The sequence below is a fragment of the Balaenoptera musculus genome, chromosome 17, assembly GCF_009873245.2.
Source record: "Balaenoptera musculus isolate JJ_BM4_2016_0621 chromosome 17, mBalMus1.pri.v3, whole genome shotgun sequence".
Taxonomy (NCBI): domain Eukaryota; kingdom Metazoa; phylum Chordata; class Mammalia; order Artiodactyla; family Balaenopteridae; genus Balaenoptera; species Balaenoptera musculus.
Genome location: NC_045801.1, coordinates 33579321 through 33601627, shown reverse-complemented (window position 1 = coordinate 33601627; position 22307 = coordinate 33579321). Strand labels below are relative to the sequence as shown.

The 22307-nt window shown below is 39.0% G+C and overlaps 1 protein-coding gene across 5 annotated transcripts in view; it reads left to right on the top strand.

The window, feature by feature from the left end:
- The first annotated feature begins 798 nt into the window (after positions 1-798).
- The window catches only part of RIMS2 (regulating synaptic membrane exocytosis 2), a 589248-nt gene continuing 567739 nt past the window's right edge, over positions 799-22307 (top strand). For all 5 annotated transcript variants that reach the window (XM_036830456.1, XM_036830453.1, XM_036830454.1 and 2 more), the window contains exon 1: positions 799-1324. In XM_036830456.1, the coding sequence (XP_036686351.1) occupies positions 1149-1324 (176 nt within the window). In that variant the 5' untranslated portion in view covers positions 799-1148. The remainder of the gene's footprint in view (positions 1325-22307) is intronic.

Here is a 22307-nt window from a genome sequence, read left to right as displayed (position 1 = left end):
CGCCCGCCCCCAGTCCACAGATCGCGTTCGGGAGGGGTGGCCGCCGCCCGCTGGGCGTCCGCGGTGCCCGGGCCTCAGCGGCCGGGAGGTGACGCGGCCCAGCGGGAGGAGCCCGGGAGGCGGAGGGGCGGAGGAGGCGCGGCGGCGGCACCGAGCGGCGGCGGCGGCAGCAGCGGCGTAGGGAGCGGGCCCACCGCACCCACTCTACGGACCCAAGGGGAGGCGGCGGCGGCGGCGGCGGCGGCGGCGGCTGAGGGACCCTGGGCGGGCGCGTGATGAGGGAGGACCGGCGCCCGACCCTGCTGCGCGTCGGAGCTCGCTTGGATGCGGGCGTTGGCAGCCGCGTAGCCCCGGCCCCGGGACTCTCCGCCGCTAGCCCTTGTCATCCCTTCTCCGCTTTCGCTTCCCCGCTCTAGCCCGGAGGGGTCTCTGGCGGCCGTCCCCTGCCCCGCGGCCCTCTTCTCGCGTCGTGGCTAGAGGGGGGTCCTCCCTCCGCGGCGCCGGGAGCCCTGTGACGCGTCAGCCGGCTGGACGGCTCAGCTGCTTCTCTGGGAAATTAGCCCCTGCTTCCTCCCTCCCCCCTCTGCGCCCCTCCGGCTCGCGGGACGCTGCCTCTGGGCGCTCGGAGCGAGTTCCCCGGACTCCCCCGGGGGGGCTGGGTCGCAGCCTCCTCCTTCTCTTCCGAGCGGTGCGCACACCCCCCCGCCCCCGCCGCGGCCGGACACACTCGCGCCCCGGCCGGCGCGCCGCCCTCCTGCCCGCTCCCTCCAGTCACCCCACCCTTAGTCGTCCCCGCCACCTTACTCCACCACCCTCCCCCGCCGCTCCGCTCACTCCGCGTCCCGGCCCGGCCTCCCGCTCCTCTCTCCCTCCAACCGCTCACTTGCCAGCCCTTCGCCCCCGGGAAGAAGAAACATTTCTCGGAGCGCACTCATCAGCTCTCCCTTCCCCCGCGCTCGCCCTCCCCTCCCCCCGCTCTTTCTATCTTGGAGGAGGGGGGCTGTCGCCTGGGATTGAAGGCCATTGATTTGTATGTATTTGTCCCAGCGCCGGAGGCTGCCCCAGCCGCCCGCGCGGGTGCCGCCGCCGCCGCCGCCGCCAGTGGAGTTGCCTCCCTGCTTCCCTAGGGTGGTTAGACTCCACCAAATATGTCGGCTCCTGTCGGGCCGCGGGGCCGCCCGGCTCCCACCCCGGCGGCCTCTCAGCCGCCTCTGCAGCCCGAGATGCCCGACCTCAGCCACCTCACGGAGGAGGAGAGGAAAATCATCCTGGCCGTCATGGATCGGCAGAAGAAAGAAGAGGAGAAGGAGCAGTCGGTGCTCAAGTAAGGACCTGGCTCCATCTTCCCGCCTCCCTCCCTGCCCTCCGCCCCCTCGGTCGCTGCCCTGCGGCCGCCTGCGCGCCCCGGATCGCCGCCCTCCCTCCCGCCGGCGGCGCCCGGGCCACGAGGGTTGCGGCCGCCGGCGGCCGCCGGCGCTGCTTTCTGGGTGTCAGAGCGCGGGGGTGTGTGTCGGGGAGGGAGGGCGCCGAGGCCGGCTGAGGTGAGGGTCGCGAGCCTTTGGGCGTTGTAATTTTCCCGGGCGTCCCTCTGGCTTTCCCCGCGGGCCAGTTCGGCTCCGTGGCTCCGGGCGGGGCTGGGGCTGAACCCAGGCTCCGCGCGTCCCTTCTCCTTTCCCGCCGCCCCCGCGCGGAGGCAGTGACTGGGGCAAGGAATCCAATATGGCCGTGCACAGGTGCTCCCCGGCCGGGACCCGGGCAAAGGCGCGCCGGCCGGGGATGAGGGCGCCGCCGGGGGCGCCTCGGCGCCGCCTCCGCAGGGCGGCTCGGAGAGCAGAGCTGCCCACTGTCGTCGCGGGCAGGAGGGAGGCTGTGCGGGCGAGGGGCCTAAGCTCTGTTGCGTTTCGGGTGGGTGTGCGACCGCCGCCATCTTCCACCCCCTCCCCCTCGGCGGGTTCTAACACCCTGCACTCTGCTGCTCTTCCTGTTTGCAACTAGTAAATCTGTTTAATCCTGAAGAGACTCTGAAGAGACTCCAGTTCCTCCCATTACTGCGCTTTGGGTTGCTTCCTACCTTGTGAAGTTCTACTATTCGTGCTGATAGGCTAGGCAGCCGGGATCTTGCCGAGGGTGGGACGGTGAAAGCAGCACCCAGGCACACGCACAGTTTAGCGCTAGGCTGTGTAACTTCAGCACCAGGGAACTGTCCGGACAGATATCTGTAGCTTTGAGACTCCTTTTCTTGTCAGTCTAGCAAAGAGATTTGTTTCTGCAGGTTTGCTTTTAAATGTTTTACGGTTATTTGATTTCTCAGTTACTACGTGAGAGTGCGCAGAAGATGTGTAACCCTTCTGATGTTTTTCCAATTCAACTCTTTCATTTTTGCTTGAAATGCATTATTCATTAAGAGATTAATTTGTACAGTTTATATGCCAAAGGTGCGACAGTTATTTTCTGTGTTATCAAATATACTTCTCCCATATTCTCCACAGAAACACATAGTTGAAAGTGTAAGAGTTCCTCTAGGAGGGAACTAACACACTGACCTCTGATCGTTAACTTTTGAAAACAGGTTGTTGCATTCAGTATTCTTTTGCACTTACAAAGAAACAATTCTCTGTCTATGCATACATATTTGCATATTTTAATGAAAAATACTCCTTTAAATAATATAATAACAAATGTATCAAATATATTTACATGTCCAAGAAAAATACTAGTTCTCAAAAATATTGAAGCACTAAGAGAGCAAATGTGCTCCTAACATATTAACTGAAATAAAGAAGAATCGCTTCTTCGAAACTGATTTCTGGGTTTGAATACTTGTTTGGGAGTGTGATTTATTAGTAGGCTCGGGAAATGAAAAAGGTTAAGAGATTTGAGTAGCTTATTTCAACTAATAAAGAATAAAACATTATTTTTAAAAGTTTTTTGAGCATACTTCTAATTTTGCTCAACTTTACTATATATACTAACAATGCCAAGCTTTTCGATGACTTAGATTTGATATTTAGATATAGGAATCTGTATTTTTCACTATAATTGCTACAAAATAAGTATTTTCAAAATGATGCTCAAATTAAATGTGGTTTTATTTCTCTGACTCACATATTTAGATGTAGAATGTGTTTTTATTTTTTTATGGTATGATAAATCATGGTACTTACTGGCTAGTTCACTACAGTTCCAAATCTATTTATTGTTCTAATATATAGAAATTTAAATGAAGTTTTGAGTACTGAATTAAGAATTACTCAAAATGAACTATATGTTATATAGTATGAAAGGGTTTTCCAGGTAGGTACATGTGAATATATTACATTTCTATGTAAACCTACATACTGTGCAAATCATATAAAGTTTGTGCATTCATATTTGCATAGTTTAGGTAGAAACAAGCATTCTCTACACAAATAGTTATACAGTATATGAAATTACATTGATGAAAAATCTGTTCACATTTATTTAAAATATCTATTTGCATTTTTACCTAACTGAGACTTGGAAGGAGTCATACCTCAAAATGATCTACATGGTTTCAGAATTATTTTTGTATTCATTTTAACAAGAAGCTATTTGGAGGTTAAAGCATAATATATTTGAAGCTTTAATTTTTAATGTTCTTTAAAAATACTTTTGGCTTTTGTAATAAAATAAGAGTTGGCAAAGAAAATGAGGAAAAGAATAGACTTTATAATAGAATGATAATAATGAAAGACAAATTGTTTTGAAGAATTTGACAATTTACTAAGTAATATATTTTCAATGTTGGGTATTAAGTTACAAAGGCTATTTATAAGAAAAAAATAATACTAATATTCTTCAATCATTACTATTTCCCATTAAGTTTTAGGGGCCATTTATCTGGTCATGACCACACTTTGTTTCTCTTTAGTGATGTCCATTTAATTGCATGTTAACATTTATTCTGAGAAAAGGTCATGGGCAGAGAGAAATAAACTGAAATTCAAACTCATGTCTGCTGCCTTTTAACAACTAGGTTAAAAAATAAGTTTGCTGTGTGAAAAATTGAAACTGTTGCATGAAAATATTTTTGCATGATCTGTGAGTTTCAATATTCATGTTAAGTATTCATACAAAGTGGAGTGTGCATACCCAAGGGCATCATAAGATGATGTATTGGATTACAGGAAGAAAATAATTAAAACATATTTACATTTCTATTTGAAAAAGAAAGAAATTAAGCTTTACTAATACTTAATATATAGATTGACAGTGTGAAGATGCATATAATTTATAAATAAATGTACATATTTTAAGAAGTTCGTGCCTGAGATATTTTTAGTGAGAGAGGTGAGTGATCAAAACTGATTGAGACCACTACAGTAATCTCTCTTCTAAGGAGCCTGAATAATTAAAAACTATTTATATTTGTTTAATCATTAGCAATTTCTTCAAAGTCTAGCTGAATATCCACATACTCTGGAAGTCTTTGGTCACCATCAAATAATACCATTTTAAGTGTGAGTGAGATATTAGGCCTTTGGAAGCATTTTTATATCTCAGTAGATCCCTCAGTAGATCAATAATTACTTTTTTTATCCTTATGTAAATTCCTTTAACAGTTTTAGTTTGGATAATGCAATCTATCAGTAAAATCTGTAATGTCCTTTTATTGATTAAAGTTTTTAAACCTTGTCTTTCAAGACTAAACTTCTTGAGGGCAAGAATAAAAACGTACCCTTCTTTGGAGTTTGTGTTTTGCAGCATCCTTAACACCTGCACGTGGTAGGTACCTAGTAAGCGATGTTGATTTAAATTGTAGTAATGTTCGTTAACAAGTAGTTTACCAAACTTGTTGGGAAAATGAAATTTTTGGGACAAAAGTACATAATTTATTACAAGTTTATATTTTCCAGCGAGTTTTTGTTGTTGTTTTTGGTGTGATATTGTGAAAAAAATGTATGAGGAAAGCAAACCTACTGAAAAAGAGAAGTATTCATTCAGTAAATACTTATTGAGTTTCTACTATCTGCATATCATAGTCTTTCAGATGTTTTTGCAACAAATTAGAAATTATGTGTTTCTTGACGTGTAAATTATCTTTTCATTCTCAGTTTAGATTTTCTGTTAATGTCAAAGGGATAATTTGCTCCCCCAATAAAAGAAGATGATAAGTAAAAATTTCCATGATAGATCAAGGTAATAATTTAGCTTATATTTAAAACATAGGTAAGAAGTTCTAATTTTTTTTAATAATTCAATTTTAAAAGTACTTTCCAAAGTCAATTTATAAACTCCTTTATTTAATAGGTAACACATACATAATGTACAAAATTTCTTAGCTACCTATTTCCCCTAGCCAGAGACAACTGCTGTTGCCAGCATATTGTATACTGTTTCAGAAATATTCTATGCATGAGTGTAGATATGTGTGTGTGTCAAATATTGTGTGTCTGTATATGTAGGTATGTGTGTGCACACACGTATGGGTTCATATTTGTAAACATAAAGAAACATAAATGTGTCCTGCAGTTTACTTTTTAGGAGATCAATTCCATACCTGTGAATATATGTGCCTTATTCATTTTAATGGCTGTGTAATATCCCATTTTATGAATGTTCTGTAACTTCTTTAACTAGTGTCATATTCTTAGGTATTTAAGTTATTTCTAATTATTTTGCCATTAGAAATAATGCTGTGATAAATATCTTTGTATATATGTCATTTCCCACATGTGTGAATATGTCTCTGGAATAAATTCCTAGAAATGGGATTGTTTGGTCAAAAGGTCATAAAATATAACTTTTATATTTTTTATAACATATAAAATAAAAAATTTAAATTTTAATAAATATTAAAAAAATAATAAATATTGAATTTCATAAAGGAAGTATGCATAAGTGACATATACTAGGGAGATTTTCACACATCCTTGTTAACTCAGTATGTGATAGTCTTTGCCAATGTTTTGGTGAAAAATATGCCATTCTAGATTTCATTGCAGTTTTCTTACTATCAGGGAGGTTGAGAGCCATTTACATTTGTTTAGAGCCTTTTGTATTTCTTTTTCTGTTTGTCATTTTTAGTGATTTGTTGAATCTCTTTATTTGTCACCGGTTTTATGACCTTGTTTATACCTTTTTTTACTAGTCAGGGTTTTTAAAAATGTATTTAAATTTATTACTTTTTGTTTTATGGCTTTCGGGTTTTGTGATATGCTTAGAATGATCTTCCTCATTCTAATATTTGAAATACTACCATATTTTTTCTTATAGCTAAATGAAATTTTAAGAGTGTGGCATGTCAGATAAATGATGTAACAATCATGAAGACGTAAATAAAAATCGTTATTGTACATGTAAATAACCATGGTCATTGCCAAAACTTGAAACTCTATAATTTTTAAGGATTCAAAATGCATTCTAAAAAATTGACTGGCATTTTATGAGAGAGTACCTAATAAATTCTTTATATATATTCTATATTTTAAAGTAACTAGGACAATTAAATAATATCTTGTTGACAATATATATTGATAAAAAATTGATTGTACAGTGTGATGAAGAGAGAGGTAGTGGAGACAAGTGTGCTGGGCCAGATGGATTTCGACTTGAAACTTTATTTTACTAATTAATAACTGTAAGTTCTTACTTACATTATTAAACTCTCTGAGCCCGTGTTAATCTGTATTATCTGAGTAATAACATCTACCTTGAAGGATTGTTGTAATCAATATAGACTATTTAAGTGTCCTGGCACAAATAGGTGTGAAATAAATAGTTGTTATTAACTGATTATAGACAGGAGTCTCTAAACCTTAATATTATAGCATTCCTGGGTGAAATTTGTCCCCCCTCCCCCTTTTTTTGAGAGATTCTTTTCCTTGTCTACTGGGAAGTCAGAATATGCCTGGAGGACTTTTAGGTGACTTCATTATTTGTCTAGAAGGCTAAGAATGAGGAGAGGGAAGGTGATGAATTGGAAGCAGTTTCCTCAGCAAAAACCATTAATAAGGAGTCTGATAACTAAGGTGTAGCAGTGAAAATAATCCTGACACCATGTTATTGGTTACTGGCAAGATACTGATTGTCCTAGGTGAATGTGAGGGAACTAATTTGTGGAAATTACATTGTGATTGTTCTTAGATTTGCCTGGATCAATTTTTCACTCTATTAGTAAATCAAAAATATGTATTTACTTATTTGTCTTATTCATATTATATATGAGGACTCAGAATCTTATCAGGTTAATCTAATCCTGAAGCATGGTTTTTAGAGTTTAGAATGCTCATCTCCTTTCCTTTGCCCCTTAAATACACACAATTTTGTATGCCTGCCTCTTTCTCATCCTTCTGGCCTTAGCTTCAAATTTGTCTCCTTAGATTGCGCTTTCCTCCCCATGCTTTCTAAGCATGGGCAGGAAAGCTCTTTCTTTTATTCTTCATCACATCTTTAATATTTCCCCAATTATTCTTATCAAAGTTTACATTGGAATCTTTGTTTATAATCTGTGTACCCTGCTGGATTATAAACTCCCAGAGAACAGGCACCATGTCTGTCTCGTTTATCATTTCAGCCTCAGCTTCTAATCTAACACAATGCCTTACACATTGTAGCACTGAAAAATATTAGTTGGGTGAATGAATGAAACATTGGGAATTAAATGCTCACTTAGAAATTAAATGTTCATTTAGAAAATGTTCATTTAGATAGTGCTTGCTTTCAAGGTAAAATTCAGTAATCTAAAAGAGAAAGGTTTGCTTAGGTAGTAGTGCCCTTGTTTTTGAAATGAAATGTAAGTTTTAAACATACGTCCAGTTTTGCTTATTTTACTGGAAGCAAACTTACAGTATTTTTGTATGATTGCAGCTCATCTTTCGTTTGGACTAAGAGCATATCTCTTTTGACTAGAAACCAGAAGAATATTGTGATATATCATTTTCCATTTAAGGAATATTGCAAATTAAGGAATATTTTACTTTAAAAATGATTACTTTACTTTTAAAGCATTTGCAAATTTCAGTATGTTTAACAGAGCTGAATGGTAAGGAACACACAGAATGTGCTGGTTAGAAATAATTCATTTCCTCCAGGAGTGGACAATCCAAGGCCAAGCATAATCATATGAACACATACAGATATAAAGTGCCGTGAAAAAACACTGTAAAGTTGTTTTTAGCACATTATAACCATAGCAAAATATGTTAGATAATCCAGTGAGTAGTTTGTTGTCTCTTTGGTATTGTTTGAGGGTGTCAGACAGTTCATTCTTTTAAAATCTCTAGAAATTTCACTCCTAGATATTAAAGATAGTAGAGACTAGAGATATCAATACTTTTGTATTCTCTAGTCATGTAAGGAAATGCAGACATCTCTGGGTGTTAAAAACACTTTTAACCATTGTCAGCTAATCCTTGAGGAACTCACTGTAAGAACCATGATAAACCACAACTAAACTATTGCATAATAAGTGCTAGGAGACCACTGAGCACAGTATATCGTGGCTATATTCATACAAGAGGAGTGCCTGATCCAGTCTTGGGGAGATAGCATCTAGGCTGAGTCTCAAAGGATGAGTAGATGTTGGCTGGGCAGAGGAAGATGTTGCGAACAAAAATACTAAAACTCCCACATCTCTCTCCCCCAAAACTTTACCTTTCATTTGTAAAAGAGAGGCAGGGAATGGTGGAGAAACTCACTTGAAGTGGTTCAGAAGGTCTGGAGCACAGGGTTTAAATGGAGGTGAGTTAGTAGAAGAGACTGGAGAGATGGCAAGGTTCAGAGTTGAAAAGATTTTACATGCTATTCTTTGGATTTGGATTTAATCCTGAAGGCAGTAGGGAGTCCAGGAAAGATTTTAAGCACTGGTGCAATATAATCAGACTTTTGTTGTCAAACTACCTCCCCCTACCACTTTTACAAGTATAATGGGTTGATGAGAATACGTAATGCTAGAGGCAAGGGCAGTAGTTGGGAGACTCTTACAGTAATCTGGGTGATAAATGATGAAGATATGAAATAAGGCAGTCATGGTGGAGGTGGAGAGGCAGGACAGATTTTGAAAAATTTAGGAGCCAAATGGCCACGACTTGACAACTGTGTGTAAAGGGTGAAGTAAGCTCTTACGATGCCTGACTTGCTCAACTGACTGCTGTATACATAATATCTATTTGTCTTTGTCTGCTTATGTCACTGATGGTCAGCTCTCTGAACCCATCTAGTTTCAGGACCAGTGTTCTCTTGAGAGGGTGGTGGGGAAGTGGCTTCTTTTATTGTTTTAGTTATTCTAAAGAGTTTATAACATGAATATGAGAACTAGAAGTGACTACAACTTGGGATGTAGTGGGGGTAGGATGGGAGATAATAGAGCAGTAATAAAAAGGGAGAAAGGAAAGAAGGCAAAGAAAAAGGGGAGAACAAGGTCAGGACTATTTGAATCCATTCCTAATAGGAAGGAACCCTAATAAATATCTTTGCTTATAATACTTTTTCCTGCTGGATATATTAACGCCATGTAATCTTTTCCAGGTCTGTCTTCCTTTTATTGAACATTCCTTGCTCCCATTGACAATTTAGTCTCAGTGAATTTCTCACCAACTGGTTTTGTTTCATTCTTTGGGTGTTTAAAACTATTATGCAGTCTTTGTTGTATATGTTAGATTTAATTAGGACAAACTTCCTTTTTTTGTATATCTTCCTATATACCTTCCTAATTTCCTTCTGAGGAAATTTTGGAAATGCGAGTGTATTTTAGGAAACTATAGAGAGGAGATTAGCTGTGGAAATGACATGTTGCAGTTGATGAAGATTCTTTTCCTCTTTATATGAGCTTACTGAATTATTGCAGAATTTATAAATTTTGTTGGATTTTGTGATGGGAAGTTCTAGAAATAGGATTAGAGCTAGGACTATAGAAAGGGAAAAGTTGAGAACAGGTTTAGACCCAGGAGTGATATAATATTGTTTCACCTACTCTCGCTCTATAATTGTTATCAAAAAACTGGTGGGCAACTACATAGTATAAATTAAGCTAAGAATGAACAACTTTTATATAGTTTATATGTTATGAACATGTATTATATATACACGTCAAAAAGCTCTAATTTATATTTTCCATACAACATCCCGCAACTAGGCTTCTGGGATGCTAAAACTGGGAAAAAAGGATACACTAAATAATATAGCTAGACAGCAGAATAACCACAGTGGTGTTTATTGGTATTTGATGCTTTGGTATTGTTCAGTTGACAGATGGAGATGATGCTGACATCCATCTTGTTTTGTTGGCGTATGAGGTGTCTATTACAGTTGTTGTAATGGTTTGCTTCTCAGGCACATGCATGAAAAATCTGTTTAATCACATATCACATCACACATAATTCCTTTTGACCGAAAGCTGAAATAATTAATTAATGCTTTTATTGGCACAAAATTTTTTTTTGTCAAAAGTGAATTTTGTGGTGGAGGTAGCTAGGTGTTCATCAACGATTTATATTCCTCTTTCATAGAGTTGTTGCTATGCAGCAGCTGTCTAGCCCTGGACTGCCTTTTCCAGCTCCTCTTGTATCTAGGTGGGTTCATGAAATAGAGCTCCGGCTGATGATTATCCTCCCCGTCTGCCCCCCAACCCTGCATTAGATTTTACATGAATAAGAGATATAATTCTGTGTTAAGTCATTGTGATTTTGGAGGCATATCTTTTACTGTGGCTAATATCACCTAATCTAATACAAATTCTCTTATGATTACTGCCTGTTACTTATTTAACTTTGGAAAAGCTTTAAAGTTCACATCTGCACTGGTCGAATCCAGAAGTACTTCCATGGTACTGAATTTTACCATCACAGGCTGATCTCACTTCAACGATTGTTTGGTCTAACCTAACCTATATCTTAACTCAGTCATTGATTCTTGAATACAGAATTTATCAGGAAGTGTCTTTTCCACCTGCTTGGTGACAATTGGGCTGTATCCCAACTGAGGATTTGTTGTTGACGTTTCGGGAAAGTACTTATACTGTATCTTAACAGAGATACTTGCTCTGGAAGCTAACATAGCATATAGACTTAATGACGAGAAAGAAAAATTCACAACGCTAAGGATCCATTTTAGAACAAATTGAAGCTTCATGTTAAAAGTTTTGCAGGTTGAAGGCTAATGGTTAAACTCCATCTCCAAGCTCTTAAGGTTAGGAAGATTTACAAAACTGGCAGGTGAATTTTATAAGACCAGAGGGAGATACAGTTGAATGTTGTTGAACTTTACCACTGCATTTTACATATTTTTCCATTCACCACTCCAGATCTACTCCATTATTTTTTTTCCCACTTTGCTTTGTACTATAGGAGGCTGACCTCTGTGGATTGCACCAGCAGGCTCCCTTGTTCTCTGACCTCCAGGTGGGTTCTGTTGATGTGAGACGTTGGCAGATTGGATGGAAGCAGAATGAGGTCAGGTTATTTGTTCCCAGGTTTCCTCCATACCAGTCTGGTGGCCCTCTTAGTATAGCTATTTTTCTTCTGGTTCTGGAAATTGCTTCCCACTGTTGCTAGCCCCCATACTGCACTTTCCCTTGTTGGTTTCCTTAAACCCTGCCCACACCTTTGTAAAACAGTCCCTTTATTAAACTCTCTTTAGTTACTCTGTTTGAATATGCCATCTGTTTCCTGCCAGGACCCAGACTGATACACCGGAGTTCAGTAAAAATTTATTGGGATTATGAATGTGAATGGACCATGACTTTAGGTATTCACAACCCACTTCCTTCTATGTAATCATAGTAATCTTTTTATGAATCCCTCTCTGTGTCATGTTCTTTAACTCTTTGATTATGCACATCCTCTTACTTTACCTGATATGCTGTTTTGTGCCTAGCTCCATTGCTGTGAAGATATACATCTCTCTGATGTATTTCCACCAGTTGGGTGTCTCTCCTTTCAATTTCCATAGCATTTTGTAAATAATTATTTTATAATGTTTCAGATTTTCAATATCAGTTACTAATCTCTATGTTCTTCTTAGTATAACAGGTTTCTTTGATGTCATGGACCAAGTTTTAATCATCTTTTTATGCCCAGGGTAGTACCAGGCACGTAGTTGTGAGTCAATAAACATTTGTTAATAAAACCTGGAGGTCATGGGAGTCATTCTAATTTCCTCCCTCTTCCTCAGTCCTCAAATATAATCAGTTACCAAATCCTGTCATTATTATCTCCCAAATATCTTTGAAATCTGTCTCTTTCTCTCCATCTTCATTGTCACTGCATTGTTTCATGCCTTTACTATATTTTCCTTAATTATTCATTTCTAAACACGGATCTTTACTTCAGGCTCACTTCCTGTAATCCAACCTCTATAATAGTACAACACTCTAACATACAAATTTAATGTTCTTAATATTCTTCAGTACCTCCCCATTGCATTTACGATATAGTTCAAACTTCTAGGTATATCATAGAAGTCCCTTTGTGATGTTTTATCAACCTTTATATCCTGGCAGTCTTTCATGAGCACTGCCTGTTTTGATTGTATCAAAATATTTGAAGTGAGTTCCCTATTTTTTTTTTTTTTCCATCTTCTGTTGTAGTTTAGCATATACTGTTCTCTATGACTAGAAAGCCCTAGGCACTTTTCTCTGGCTGAGTCCTCCTAGGTCTTAACTGAGATTCATCTCAGGTTTCCAACCTTTTGGAAACTGGGTTAGATGACTCTCGTTTGTGCTCTTACAAACTCTTGTTATATACTTATATTATATACATTAATACTACATTAATACTCACTAGCCAACATTTATTGAATGCTTACTGTGCTGTTGCTATGCTCTATTATATATGTATTATCTGATTCAGCCGCTACAACAATCTTATGAGATAGCTATTATTTTTCCCAGTTTTACAGATAAAAAAAAAAGAAGACTCCAGTTATATGCTCAGAGTTTTCAGTAGGGAGCGAGGATTTAAGCCCAAGCAGTCATATTCCAGAATTTGTACTCTTAATAACCACACCTTATTATGTTATAGTTGGTGACTTCTTCCTCTTTTCTGATAGATTGTAGAAAAAGGGCAGTGTTCCCAGTGGGTGGTCCATTGTAAGTGGATATAAATTTTTTTTTGAATGAATGATTAAATCTGGCACTGCCTGACTGACAGAGTGGATAGCTGCTGATACCTCAAGAAATGATTATCTTTAGGATTTAGTGGTCGCATTTGTAAGAGGTTTATTGTTACTTCTCCTGGACGTGAGAGCTATTGGTTATGGTGCATGGTGTTAAACTAACAGGTAGTGGGCAGCAGATCAAAACAGTTGAGAACAAAATACATTTAATAAGTAGTATTTTTTTCATTTAAAAGACTTTTCATTTAATAAACATTTATTCAAGGATGTGAGAGATTAAGCCACCTTTTGCTGGTGCACCAGTAGGCACTGTTTTTTTTGCTGTAGTGTCAAGTATTTTTCTATTTGAAATAGTAGTTAGCATTTTAGAGAATTCCACCAACAAAAAAAAAATCTCTGGACAATAATAATGGTGGTATTGCAGGGATAGGAAGCTTTGAGGACAAAGCATCTTTGTTAAGACCAGGTTCAACGTCTAGAATATGAGGTGATGAAGTTGATTTCTAGATGATAAACAATATAAAGAATATTAGCATATGGTCAGTGACCACTCTTCAAATATGTTGACAAGAATAAGGTAACGTGGTAACAAAGTTGAGCCAAAGAAATGAACCAGAAGGTGTGTGTAATAGCTGTTTCATTTGAGGTAATCTATGGCTAAGATTTCCTTAAAGAGGCTTTACCCTATCTATACCTCATTTTTTTTTTTCTTTTTTACCTCATGTTTAATTTCTTAAAAAATTTCCCCCTTACTTTGTAATTATGTTCTTAATGGTAAAATTCCAGTATATTTTTGTTGATATGATAGTGAGAGCTTAGAGTACTCCTAGAGAGGTGTTGTTGTGGTACCATTGGTTGTCTTAGCTGAGATCTGAAGAGGAGTGTGTAAAATTGAGGAAAGAGAAGTGGAAATTCAAGAGTATGAGACTAGTGTTCACTTTTTATCTTAAGCCTCTTCCATGTAGGGTTTTCTTTGAATTTGAATATATCTCTAGACTTGTAGCAGGAATTGAAGGAGGGAATTAATATTTCTTCAGTGTCTACTATGTAGTAGGATCCAGGTTACAAAGCTTATCAGAACACAGATCTGTACCTAGATCTTTCTAACTCCAAAACCCAGTCTCTTTCCATCACATTGCTGTTTAGTCTTATGGAAAATAGTTAAGAGCCTAGTGCTGAAGCACTTGGACTCTGGAGTCAGACAAGCTTGGGTTTGAATCCCAGCTCTGTTACTTGGTAGTTGTGCACCTCAGTGTCTTTATCTGTAAAATGGGGATAATAATACCTACTTCATAAGCTGTTATGAGGATTAAGTTTACATTTATAAAGCTCTTAGAAGAGTTCCTAGCACATAATAAACATCATGTGTTTGTTAAATAAATAAATTAGCTGAAAGAGGAAAGCATCGATAACTATGGAGAATATCAATCCAGTTTATCTTCAATAAATACTTTTATGAATCCCCAATATTTTAATACCTGTTGAAAAGACATTGCTACTTCCTTTAATAAAGTATGACCTAGATCTTCCAAGGTTATAAGTAGTATCCCTTGTATTAATTAGTTTTCTACTACTAACAAACTTAGTGGCTTAAAACAATACAAATGTATTATCATACAGTTCTGTTAAGTCAGAAGTCTGACATGGGTCTTACTGGACAAAATCAAAAGAACTGGCTGTGTTTCTTTCTGGAAGCTGGCAGGGGGATGTTTCCTTGCTCATTTGGGTTGTTGAAAGAATTCAGTTCCTTGAAGTTATAGGACTGAGATCCCCATTTCCTTCTTGACTATCAGCTGAATGCTGTTTTGACCTCCTAGAGACCTCTCTCCAGTCTTGCACATAGCCTCCTACGTCTCAGAACCATCAATGGGGCATTCAGTTCTTCTCAAGATGCCATCTCTTTGACCGTTCTTCTGTCACTGCATCTCTCTCTGTCCACAGCTGGGAAAGATTTTTCTCTTTTAAGGATTCATATGTTTAGATTGGGCACACCCAGATATTGCAGAATAATCTTCCCATCTTAATCACATCTCTAAAATCTCTTTTACCATGTAAGGATACATATATTCATGTTCCTGGGATTAGAACATGAACATCTTTGGGCAACCATTATTCTCCTTACATTTCTATAGTAAGTGCCACTAGATATAAGTTTGGATATATGTTTTTATAAAGGAGACATTGAGCTACTCTTATTTTTAAAAATGTATTTTGTATTCAGAGACACAAATTCTAGAATGGTATCTCTGAAATAATATTTTACAATGTACTTTTCCATAGGTTTATTACACTTTATTGCCCTCAAATTACTGCCAATCTGCTCTTCACTTTTCATTTATTTAAGTTTCCTCTGGAATTAAAATACTGGTCAAATGGGAAGTGGGGTTGGGGGGTTGGGGGCAAGCAGTGAGAGTTGTTCTTAGCTCTGCACATAAAGAACACTTAAGTACTCTTCCTGAGTAGTCTTTTCCGTTAATAATTGGATTTATTTTTATAGATTGAGGAATAAATAAATTTGCCATACGACTAACATAGTGAAGAGTTATTGAAACCTTTCCAAATGCAACATTTTCATTATCTGATGGCCATTTTAAAAGACTCAGTATAAACTTTATATTATAGTATGAGTAAATAAAGATTGGGATTTAGTCTTTGACGAGAATGTAGTTTTTCTTGGCATGTTTGGTTGAAGAGCCATTTCTTACCCCACAATAAATGTGCTTTCATATATTATTTTTCTTTCTTATAATTTTTAGCCAAGAAGTCTGATTTAATGAAAAGATATAGTATGTAGTATGACTTAAATTTTATGTCAGTGGTTAAAATGTAATCTATTGTTTTTACTTTAGTACATAAAATATTAAAAGTAGCTATGAAATAGCTAGAAAAAGAAAATAACCAAGGTTGTCCTTCAAAACTACTAACACAAATTCATGTTTCAGCATATCGTTTTTTTTTTATATATGTTAGTAATTACCATTCTTTTTTTTTTTTTTTGGCTGTGTTCGGCCTTCGTTGCTGCGTGCGGGCTTTCTCTAGTTGCGGCGAGCAGGGGCTACTCTTCGTTGCGGTGTGCCGGCTTCTCATTGTGGTGTCTTCTCTTGTTGCGGTGCACGGGCTCTAGGCACGTGGGCTTCAGTAGTTGCAGCACACATGCTCAGAGGTTGCGGCATGTGGGCCCTAGAGTGTATGGGCTTCAGTAGTTGTGGCGCGCGGGCTCTGTAGTTGCGACTCATGGGCTGTAGAGTGCAGGCTCAGTAGTTGTGGTGCACGGGCTTAGTTGCTCCACAGCCTGTAGGATCTTCCTGGACCAGGGATTGAACCTGTATCCCCTGCACTGGCAGGCAGATTCTTAACCACTGCGCCACCAGGGAAGTCCAGCATATAGTTTTATATGTTGGAGTAGACTAGATAACAGAGTCCAATCAGGAGACAGAAACTACAATAGTAATTTGAACAGGGAAATTTTAATATAAAGGTTTATTAACTTGTAGCAGAGAACAGCCACCTCCTTTAGGGCTGAGGCTGAGTACTCAAGGAAGGAACAAACCTGGAAGAGGTCCCTTCCCCCATGACTAAGGCTGAAATTCAGCCCTTTTTGGAGGTCGTGGCAGTGTCCCATTGAGCTGCCACCAGCTGGGGCAAGCAGGCAGGAAATCATCTGTGGGGATTTTGGCTGCTGAGAAGATGGCTGGAGTGCTCAGGAAAGTCCCTCACTGGGGAGCCACCCACGGGTGTCCATGAAACTTGTTGGGATACTGCCTGCTGGGATGCTGCTGAAATTTCTGGAACGATGCCTGTTGGGGTGCTGTTGAAAAGTGCTAGGAGAGTGAGTGCCACTGGGTATCCTGTAAGCTCCTGGCAGCCAAGCATCGCAGGAAACACTACGGAACTCCCAGAACCAAAAAGAAAAGCCCCTTCTTCCTTTTGCTCTGGCTCCCTCTACTGACAAAACTTAACATTGTGCCAACTGGTAAAGGAGAAATGGTCATAGAGTCCAGATCCAGTATCACCAAGTAGGACAAAGAAGGATGGATTAGGAGCTGAGAGGCAATACATGTATAAATTTACGGTAGGCTATGCTATCCTCAAATATCAGTAGCTTAAAACAATATAGATTTATTTCTTTTTCGTGCTATATGTTTTTTCTGGCTCAATTGGGGTCTTCACTCCACAGTCAACACTGAGAGCAGATGAAGAGAGAGACTGGTGAATTGCAAGTTGTCTCTTAAAGTTTCCTCTCAGAAATATGTATATAACTTCTGCTCACATTTCATTGGCCATACATAGCAAGTTACATGATCCTGCCTAACTCAGGGTAGAAAAGTGTAATCCTACCATGGATAGAAGCAGAATCAGAAATATTTGTTGAAAAATATAACTACCACAGGATTGACAGGATTGGTGTTAGAAAGTTTGTCAATCCCTAGAATAATTATTTATAATTCTGCCTTTAAAAATTGTTTAATTTGCTTTGTAGTTTTTAGGAATTTTAGTGAAAAATAGTATCAACATAAAAATTGATGGTGCTCTTAACTTCTGGGTCAGTGACCTCAAATCTGACAGTGACCTTACTCATTTGTGTAAAATAGGGAGGGTGAAACATATTTAAGCAGCAGGAAATATAGTTTTTGAAGGTTAGATACAGACTTTAAATTTTTGCATTTAAAATTTTTATATTAACTTATGGTTACATGATATTACATGAAATATGAAATGTGTCTTTTTATGCAGAAAAAGGTTTTTTCATTTATGGTCAGTCTTGGATAAGGAATAAAAAACAAGATTTGGGTATCTGGATTAGAGTCCTGGCTCCATCATTTACAAGCTATGTTATCTTGAAGAAGTCACTTCAACTCCCTAAACTCTGTAAATGGAGATCGAAAACACAGGTCCAAAATTCCTTAACTGAAACTTGTTTTGCCAGCTGTGTTTTAGAATGCAGGTATTTTGGAGTTTAGAAATGTAAAGGTGCATATACCATGGAAATGTGTAACTCTTAGCGGGTCAGGACAGCAGCCCCTAAGCGAACACATTTATATTTCTCTAGTGAAACATGAATATTTACAAGTAGGTTAAATAAAGACTATATAAGGCCTCATGCTAATTCATTCAGATCAAGAATTTTGGCACAGACTCACAAAAAAAGTTCTGTTTTCAGAGCTTTTGGATTTTGGAATCATGGATAAGGAATTAGGGTCTGTAGTATCTTTCTCATAGGGTTAAGGTGACACTGTAAATGAAAGTGCCTGTGAGCTATAAATTGCTATAACGTGTTAATTGTCATAATCACAGTGGCCATTGATGTTATAACTGTCACCAGCCATTTAAAATATTCCTGTATTGCTAGGTGCCTGAAAGATGGGAGGAAGGGATGGAGTGGTAGAAGCTAGTTGGCAGAGGTCAGTTGTACAGGGCCTTGTATGAAGGACTGGTGTTCAACTGATGTGTACCAGTACAGAGATACTAGTTATTAAAACATTGAATCACTTTCATGCAGATTGGTAACTTTTATTGGAGAATGTTACCTAATGATGTTGTCCAGTGCAATCTGTAGGGGTGAATGCCATGTCCTAGTAACGTTGCTGGTGTGGATTAATGTGGTCCTTGGAAGGCACGTAGTGACTGGAGCTGGAGTTTTAGTGCCTGCCTAATACTTCAGCATTTCCTGTTGTTGGAGGTAATGGAACAGGCTGCAGTGCAGGTAGTTTCTGTGGTGCCATTTTTTGGGGGAATGTCCTGAGGCACAGGGGTTTCATACCTTGTGGGAAACACTAGCATCCATATGCTATGTGACAATGACATGCAGGCAGCAAGCCCAGTTGCCTTACAGCTGCAGCAAAGTGCTGCTGGGTACCAGGGACTAATGACTGTCATTTTAATGAGAAAGATGTTGGGAAAAGCTTGGTATGGTTCTAAATATCAAATCATGGCCCCTTTAAAGAGATTAAATCAACACATCTAAAACTTAACAAGTGATTTGGAAAATGTTAAAATGACTATGTGTATAATTTATGCTACAACTCTTATTACAGTAGTCCCCCTTAATCAGCTGGGGATATGTTCCACAGCCCCCAGGGGATGCTTGAGACTGTGGATAGTACTGAACCCCATATGTGCGTTTTTTTCCTGTATGTAAGTACCTATGATAAAGTTTAATTTATAAATTAGGCACAGTAAGAGATTAACAACAATAACTAAAAATAACATAGAACAATTATAACAGTATACTGTAATAAAGGTTATGTGAATGTGCTCTCTCAAAATATTGTACAAATTTCATGCTTTTTCCATCTTAACTTATCATTCAAGTGGCCATAACTTTTGAAGTTTGAGGTGCGACAGCAAAACTAGTGCAAATTTCTTTTTCCTTCTTCACAATTTCACAGATAGAGAATTTGATCTTACAGTAAATCTTAACAACCTCAGCATACAATTTTTTTCTTTCATTATTAAGTTGAGAACTTTCACCTTTTCACTTAAATGAAACACATTATGGCTTCTCTTTGGCATTTACAAATTGCCAGTGTTGCTAGTCTTGTGCTCTGGGACCATTATTAAGTAAAATAAGGGTTATTTGAACAGAAGCACTGTGATACTGTGAGAGTTGATCTGATAACCAAGAAGGCTACTAGGTGACAAATAGGCAGGATGAGCTGGGCAAAGGGATGATTCACATCCTGGGTGGGACAGAGCAGGACAGCTTAAGATTTCATCACGCAGTTCAGAATGATGTGCAATTTAAAACTTATGAATTGTTTATTTCTGAAATAAACATTTTCCATTTAATATTTTTTGACTGCTGTTGACCGCGGATCACTGAAGCTGCAGTAAGCAAAACCGCAGATAAGGAGGGACTACTGTACACAGTAAGCATCTATAGCTTATTTGGAAAAAAGAAATTTATTTATTTATTTTTAAATTTATTTATAATTTTTAAAAAACGTTATACAATTTTTTTTTAATTTGTTTTTTAAATTTATTTATTTTTGGCTGCGTTGGGTCTTTGTTGTTGCGTGTGGGCTTTCTCTAGTTGCGGTGCACGGGCTTCTCATTGTCGTGGCTTCTCTTGTTGTGGAGCATGGTCTCTAGGCGCAGGGTTTAGTAGTTGTGGCACGTGGGCTCAGCAGCTGTGGCTCGTAGGCTCTAGAGTGCAGGCTCAGTAGTTGTGGCGCATGGGCTTAGCTGCTCCGCGGCATGTGGGATCTTCCCAGACCAGGGCTCGAACCCATGTCCCTTGCATTGGCAGGCGGATTCTTAACTACTGCGCCACCAGGGAAGCCCCTACAATTTTTAAAAGTTACTTTCCATTTATAGTCGTTTCAAAATATTGTCTATATTCCCCATGTTGTACAACACATCCTTGATCCTATCTTACACCCAATAGAAATTTACTTTTAATGTTAATTTATATATTTATTTGTATATTAATTTTATATGGTTGTATCAGTTATTAAATATTTAGAACCATCTATGCTTGTATGCCATGTTAAGAAATTTGAATTTATATCACTGGCATGTTTGATTGCCGTGAAAGATTTTGAAATAAGAGCATGTTAGGGCCTGTATATTCATAAATTCCATTGATTTAGTGTCAGAAAATCTAGCTAGTGTGAGAATTCTCACCAGTGTATTTCCACCAGTATTGCCAGTGTCTCGTATTCTGGAATCTTGTGTTTCTATCCTGGATTTATCCTCTGTATAGTTTCAGAGTAACGTCTTAAAAATCAAATTTAAATCATTCATGCCCTAGTTTAAAGACCTCTTTAGCCTTCCTCTAGCTTTGGATAAAATTCAGACTCCTTACTTTTGTACACAAGTTCCTTCACAGTCTCTCCCCAAACTCTTTCCAGCTCATCATCCACCTTTCCCTTTCATAGATCTTTTCTTTTAGCCGTAAGATTTTCACTGTTCCTGGAGCACTGAAGTAGGGAAAGGGGGACCCTCTTATAAGGGGAGCATATATGGAATATATGATTTAGTGAATTAATATATCATATATACTATGTATCTTAAATATTTGAGATTGGGAACAAATCAGTGGTGCTTTCATTTAAAAAGTTATGCTAAAACTATCTTTTTTTTTTAAATTAATTATTTGGCTGCGCTGGGCCTTAGTTGCGGCACGTGTTATCTTTGTTACTGTGTGCGGGATCTTCACTTGCGGAGTGTGGGATTTTTAGTTGAGGCATGTGGGATCTTTCGTTGCGGCACGCGGGATGTTTAGTTGCAGCGTGCGTGATCTTTAGTTGCGGCATGAGGGATCTAGTTCCCTGACCAGGGATTGAACCCGGGTCCCCTGCACTGGGAGCGCAGAGTCTTAGCCGCTGGACCACCAGGGAAGTCTCTAAAACCATCTTTTGAAGAGACTCACATACCACTAAGGACATAAAACTCTCATTACTCATTTTCTTCAACTTCAATAGGAAATCTTATGGAATTGTTTTGGAACACATGCTTCCAATCTGCCACCAGATTTTGCAGCAGGAATTTATATAACCATGCCATAGCTCAAACTGTCGTGAGACAGTTTACCATATGTTTCAATATTTCCAATGTTTTCAAACACTCTCCTCTTTCCCACCCTTTCCAGTTCACATTTCTCAGCTCTGTCCCAGCTTTTACCCTATAATTCTCATTCATTTCTGTGATTCATGAATAATCTCTGTTTTAGCCTTCCCGTTGAGGGTCAGATCTCTACTGTTTCTCTTTTCCTGGACACTTTTCTAGGCTATTAACATAAGCAATGCTTTATCCTCAGTTAGCACTCTTGATTCCTGCTCTAGGTTCAGTAGTCTAATCTCAGTCCTTTATGGCTTTGCTACTTGTCTTTTACCTCTGTTTAAAGTAATTAGAGTCAGAAACATGATTTAGAGCTGGCTGGTTCCTTTAACAATATAAGATGGAGTTCTAGTAAAAATTTCCCTCTTATGGATCCTGTTTTTATGTGGTTAGAATTTAGGGGAATTTTATAGTCTAAGTCAATTCAGATAGCTTATATAAGTAGCCAGATTTTTATGATTGCAAATATTGATTTTTCTTCTTATTTTCCTCCTTATTCTATGTTTCCTTAGCTGTTTTCAAGGAGTTAAAGCAATGCAGTGTGTAAGCAGCGTAACGGGAAGGCTTTGGCATTAGTCAACTCTGGGTCATATCCTAGTTTGCCAGTTACTAGTTGTGTGACCTTGGGCAAGTCACTTAATCTCTTGGATTCTCTGTTGCTTTAACTATAA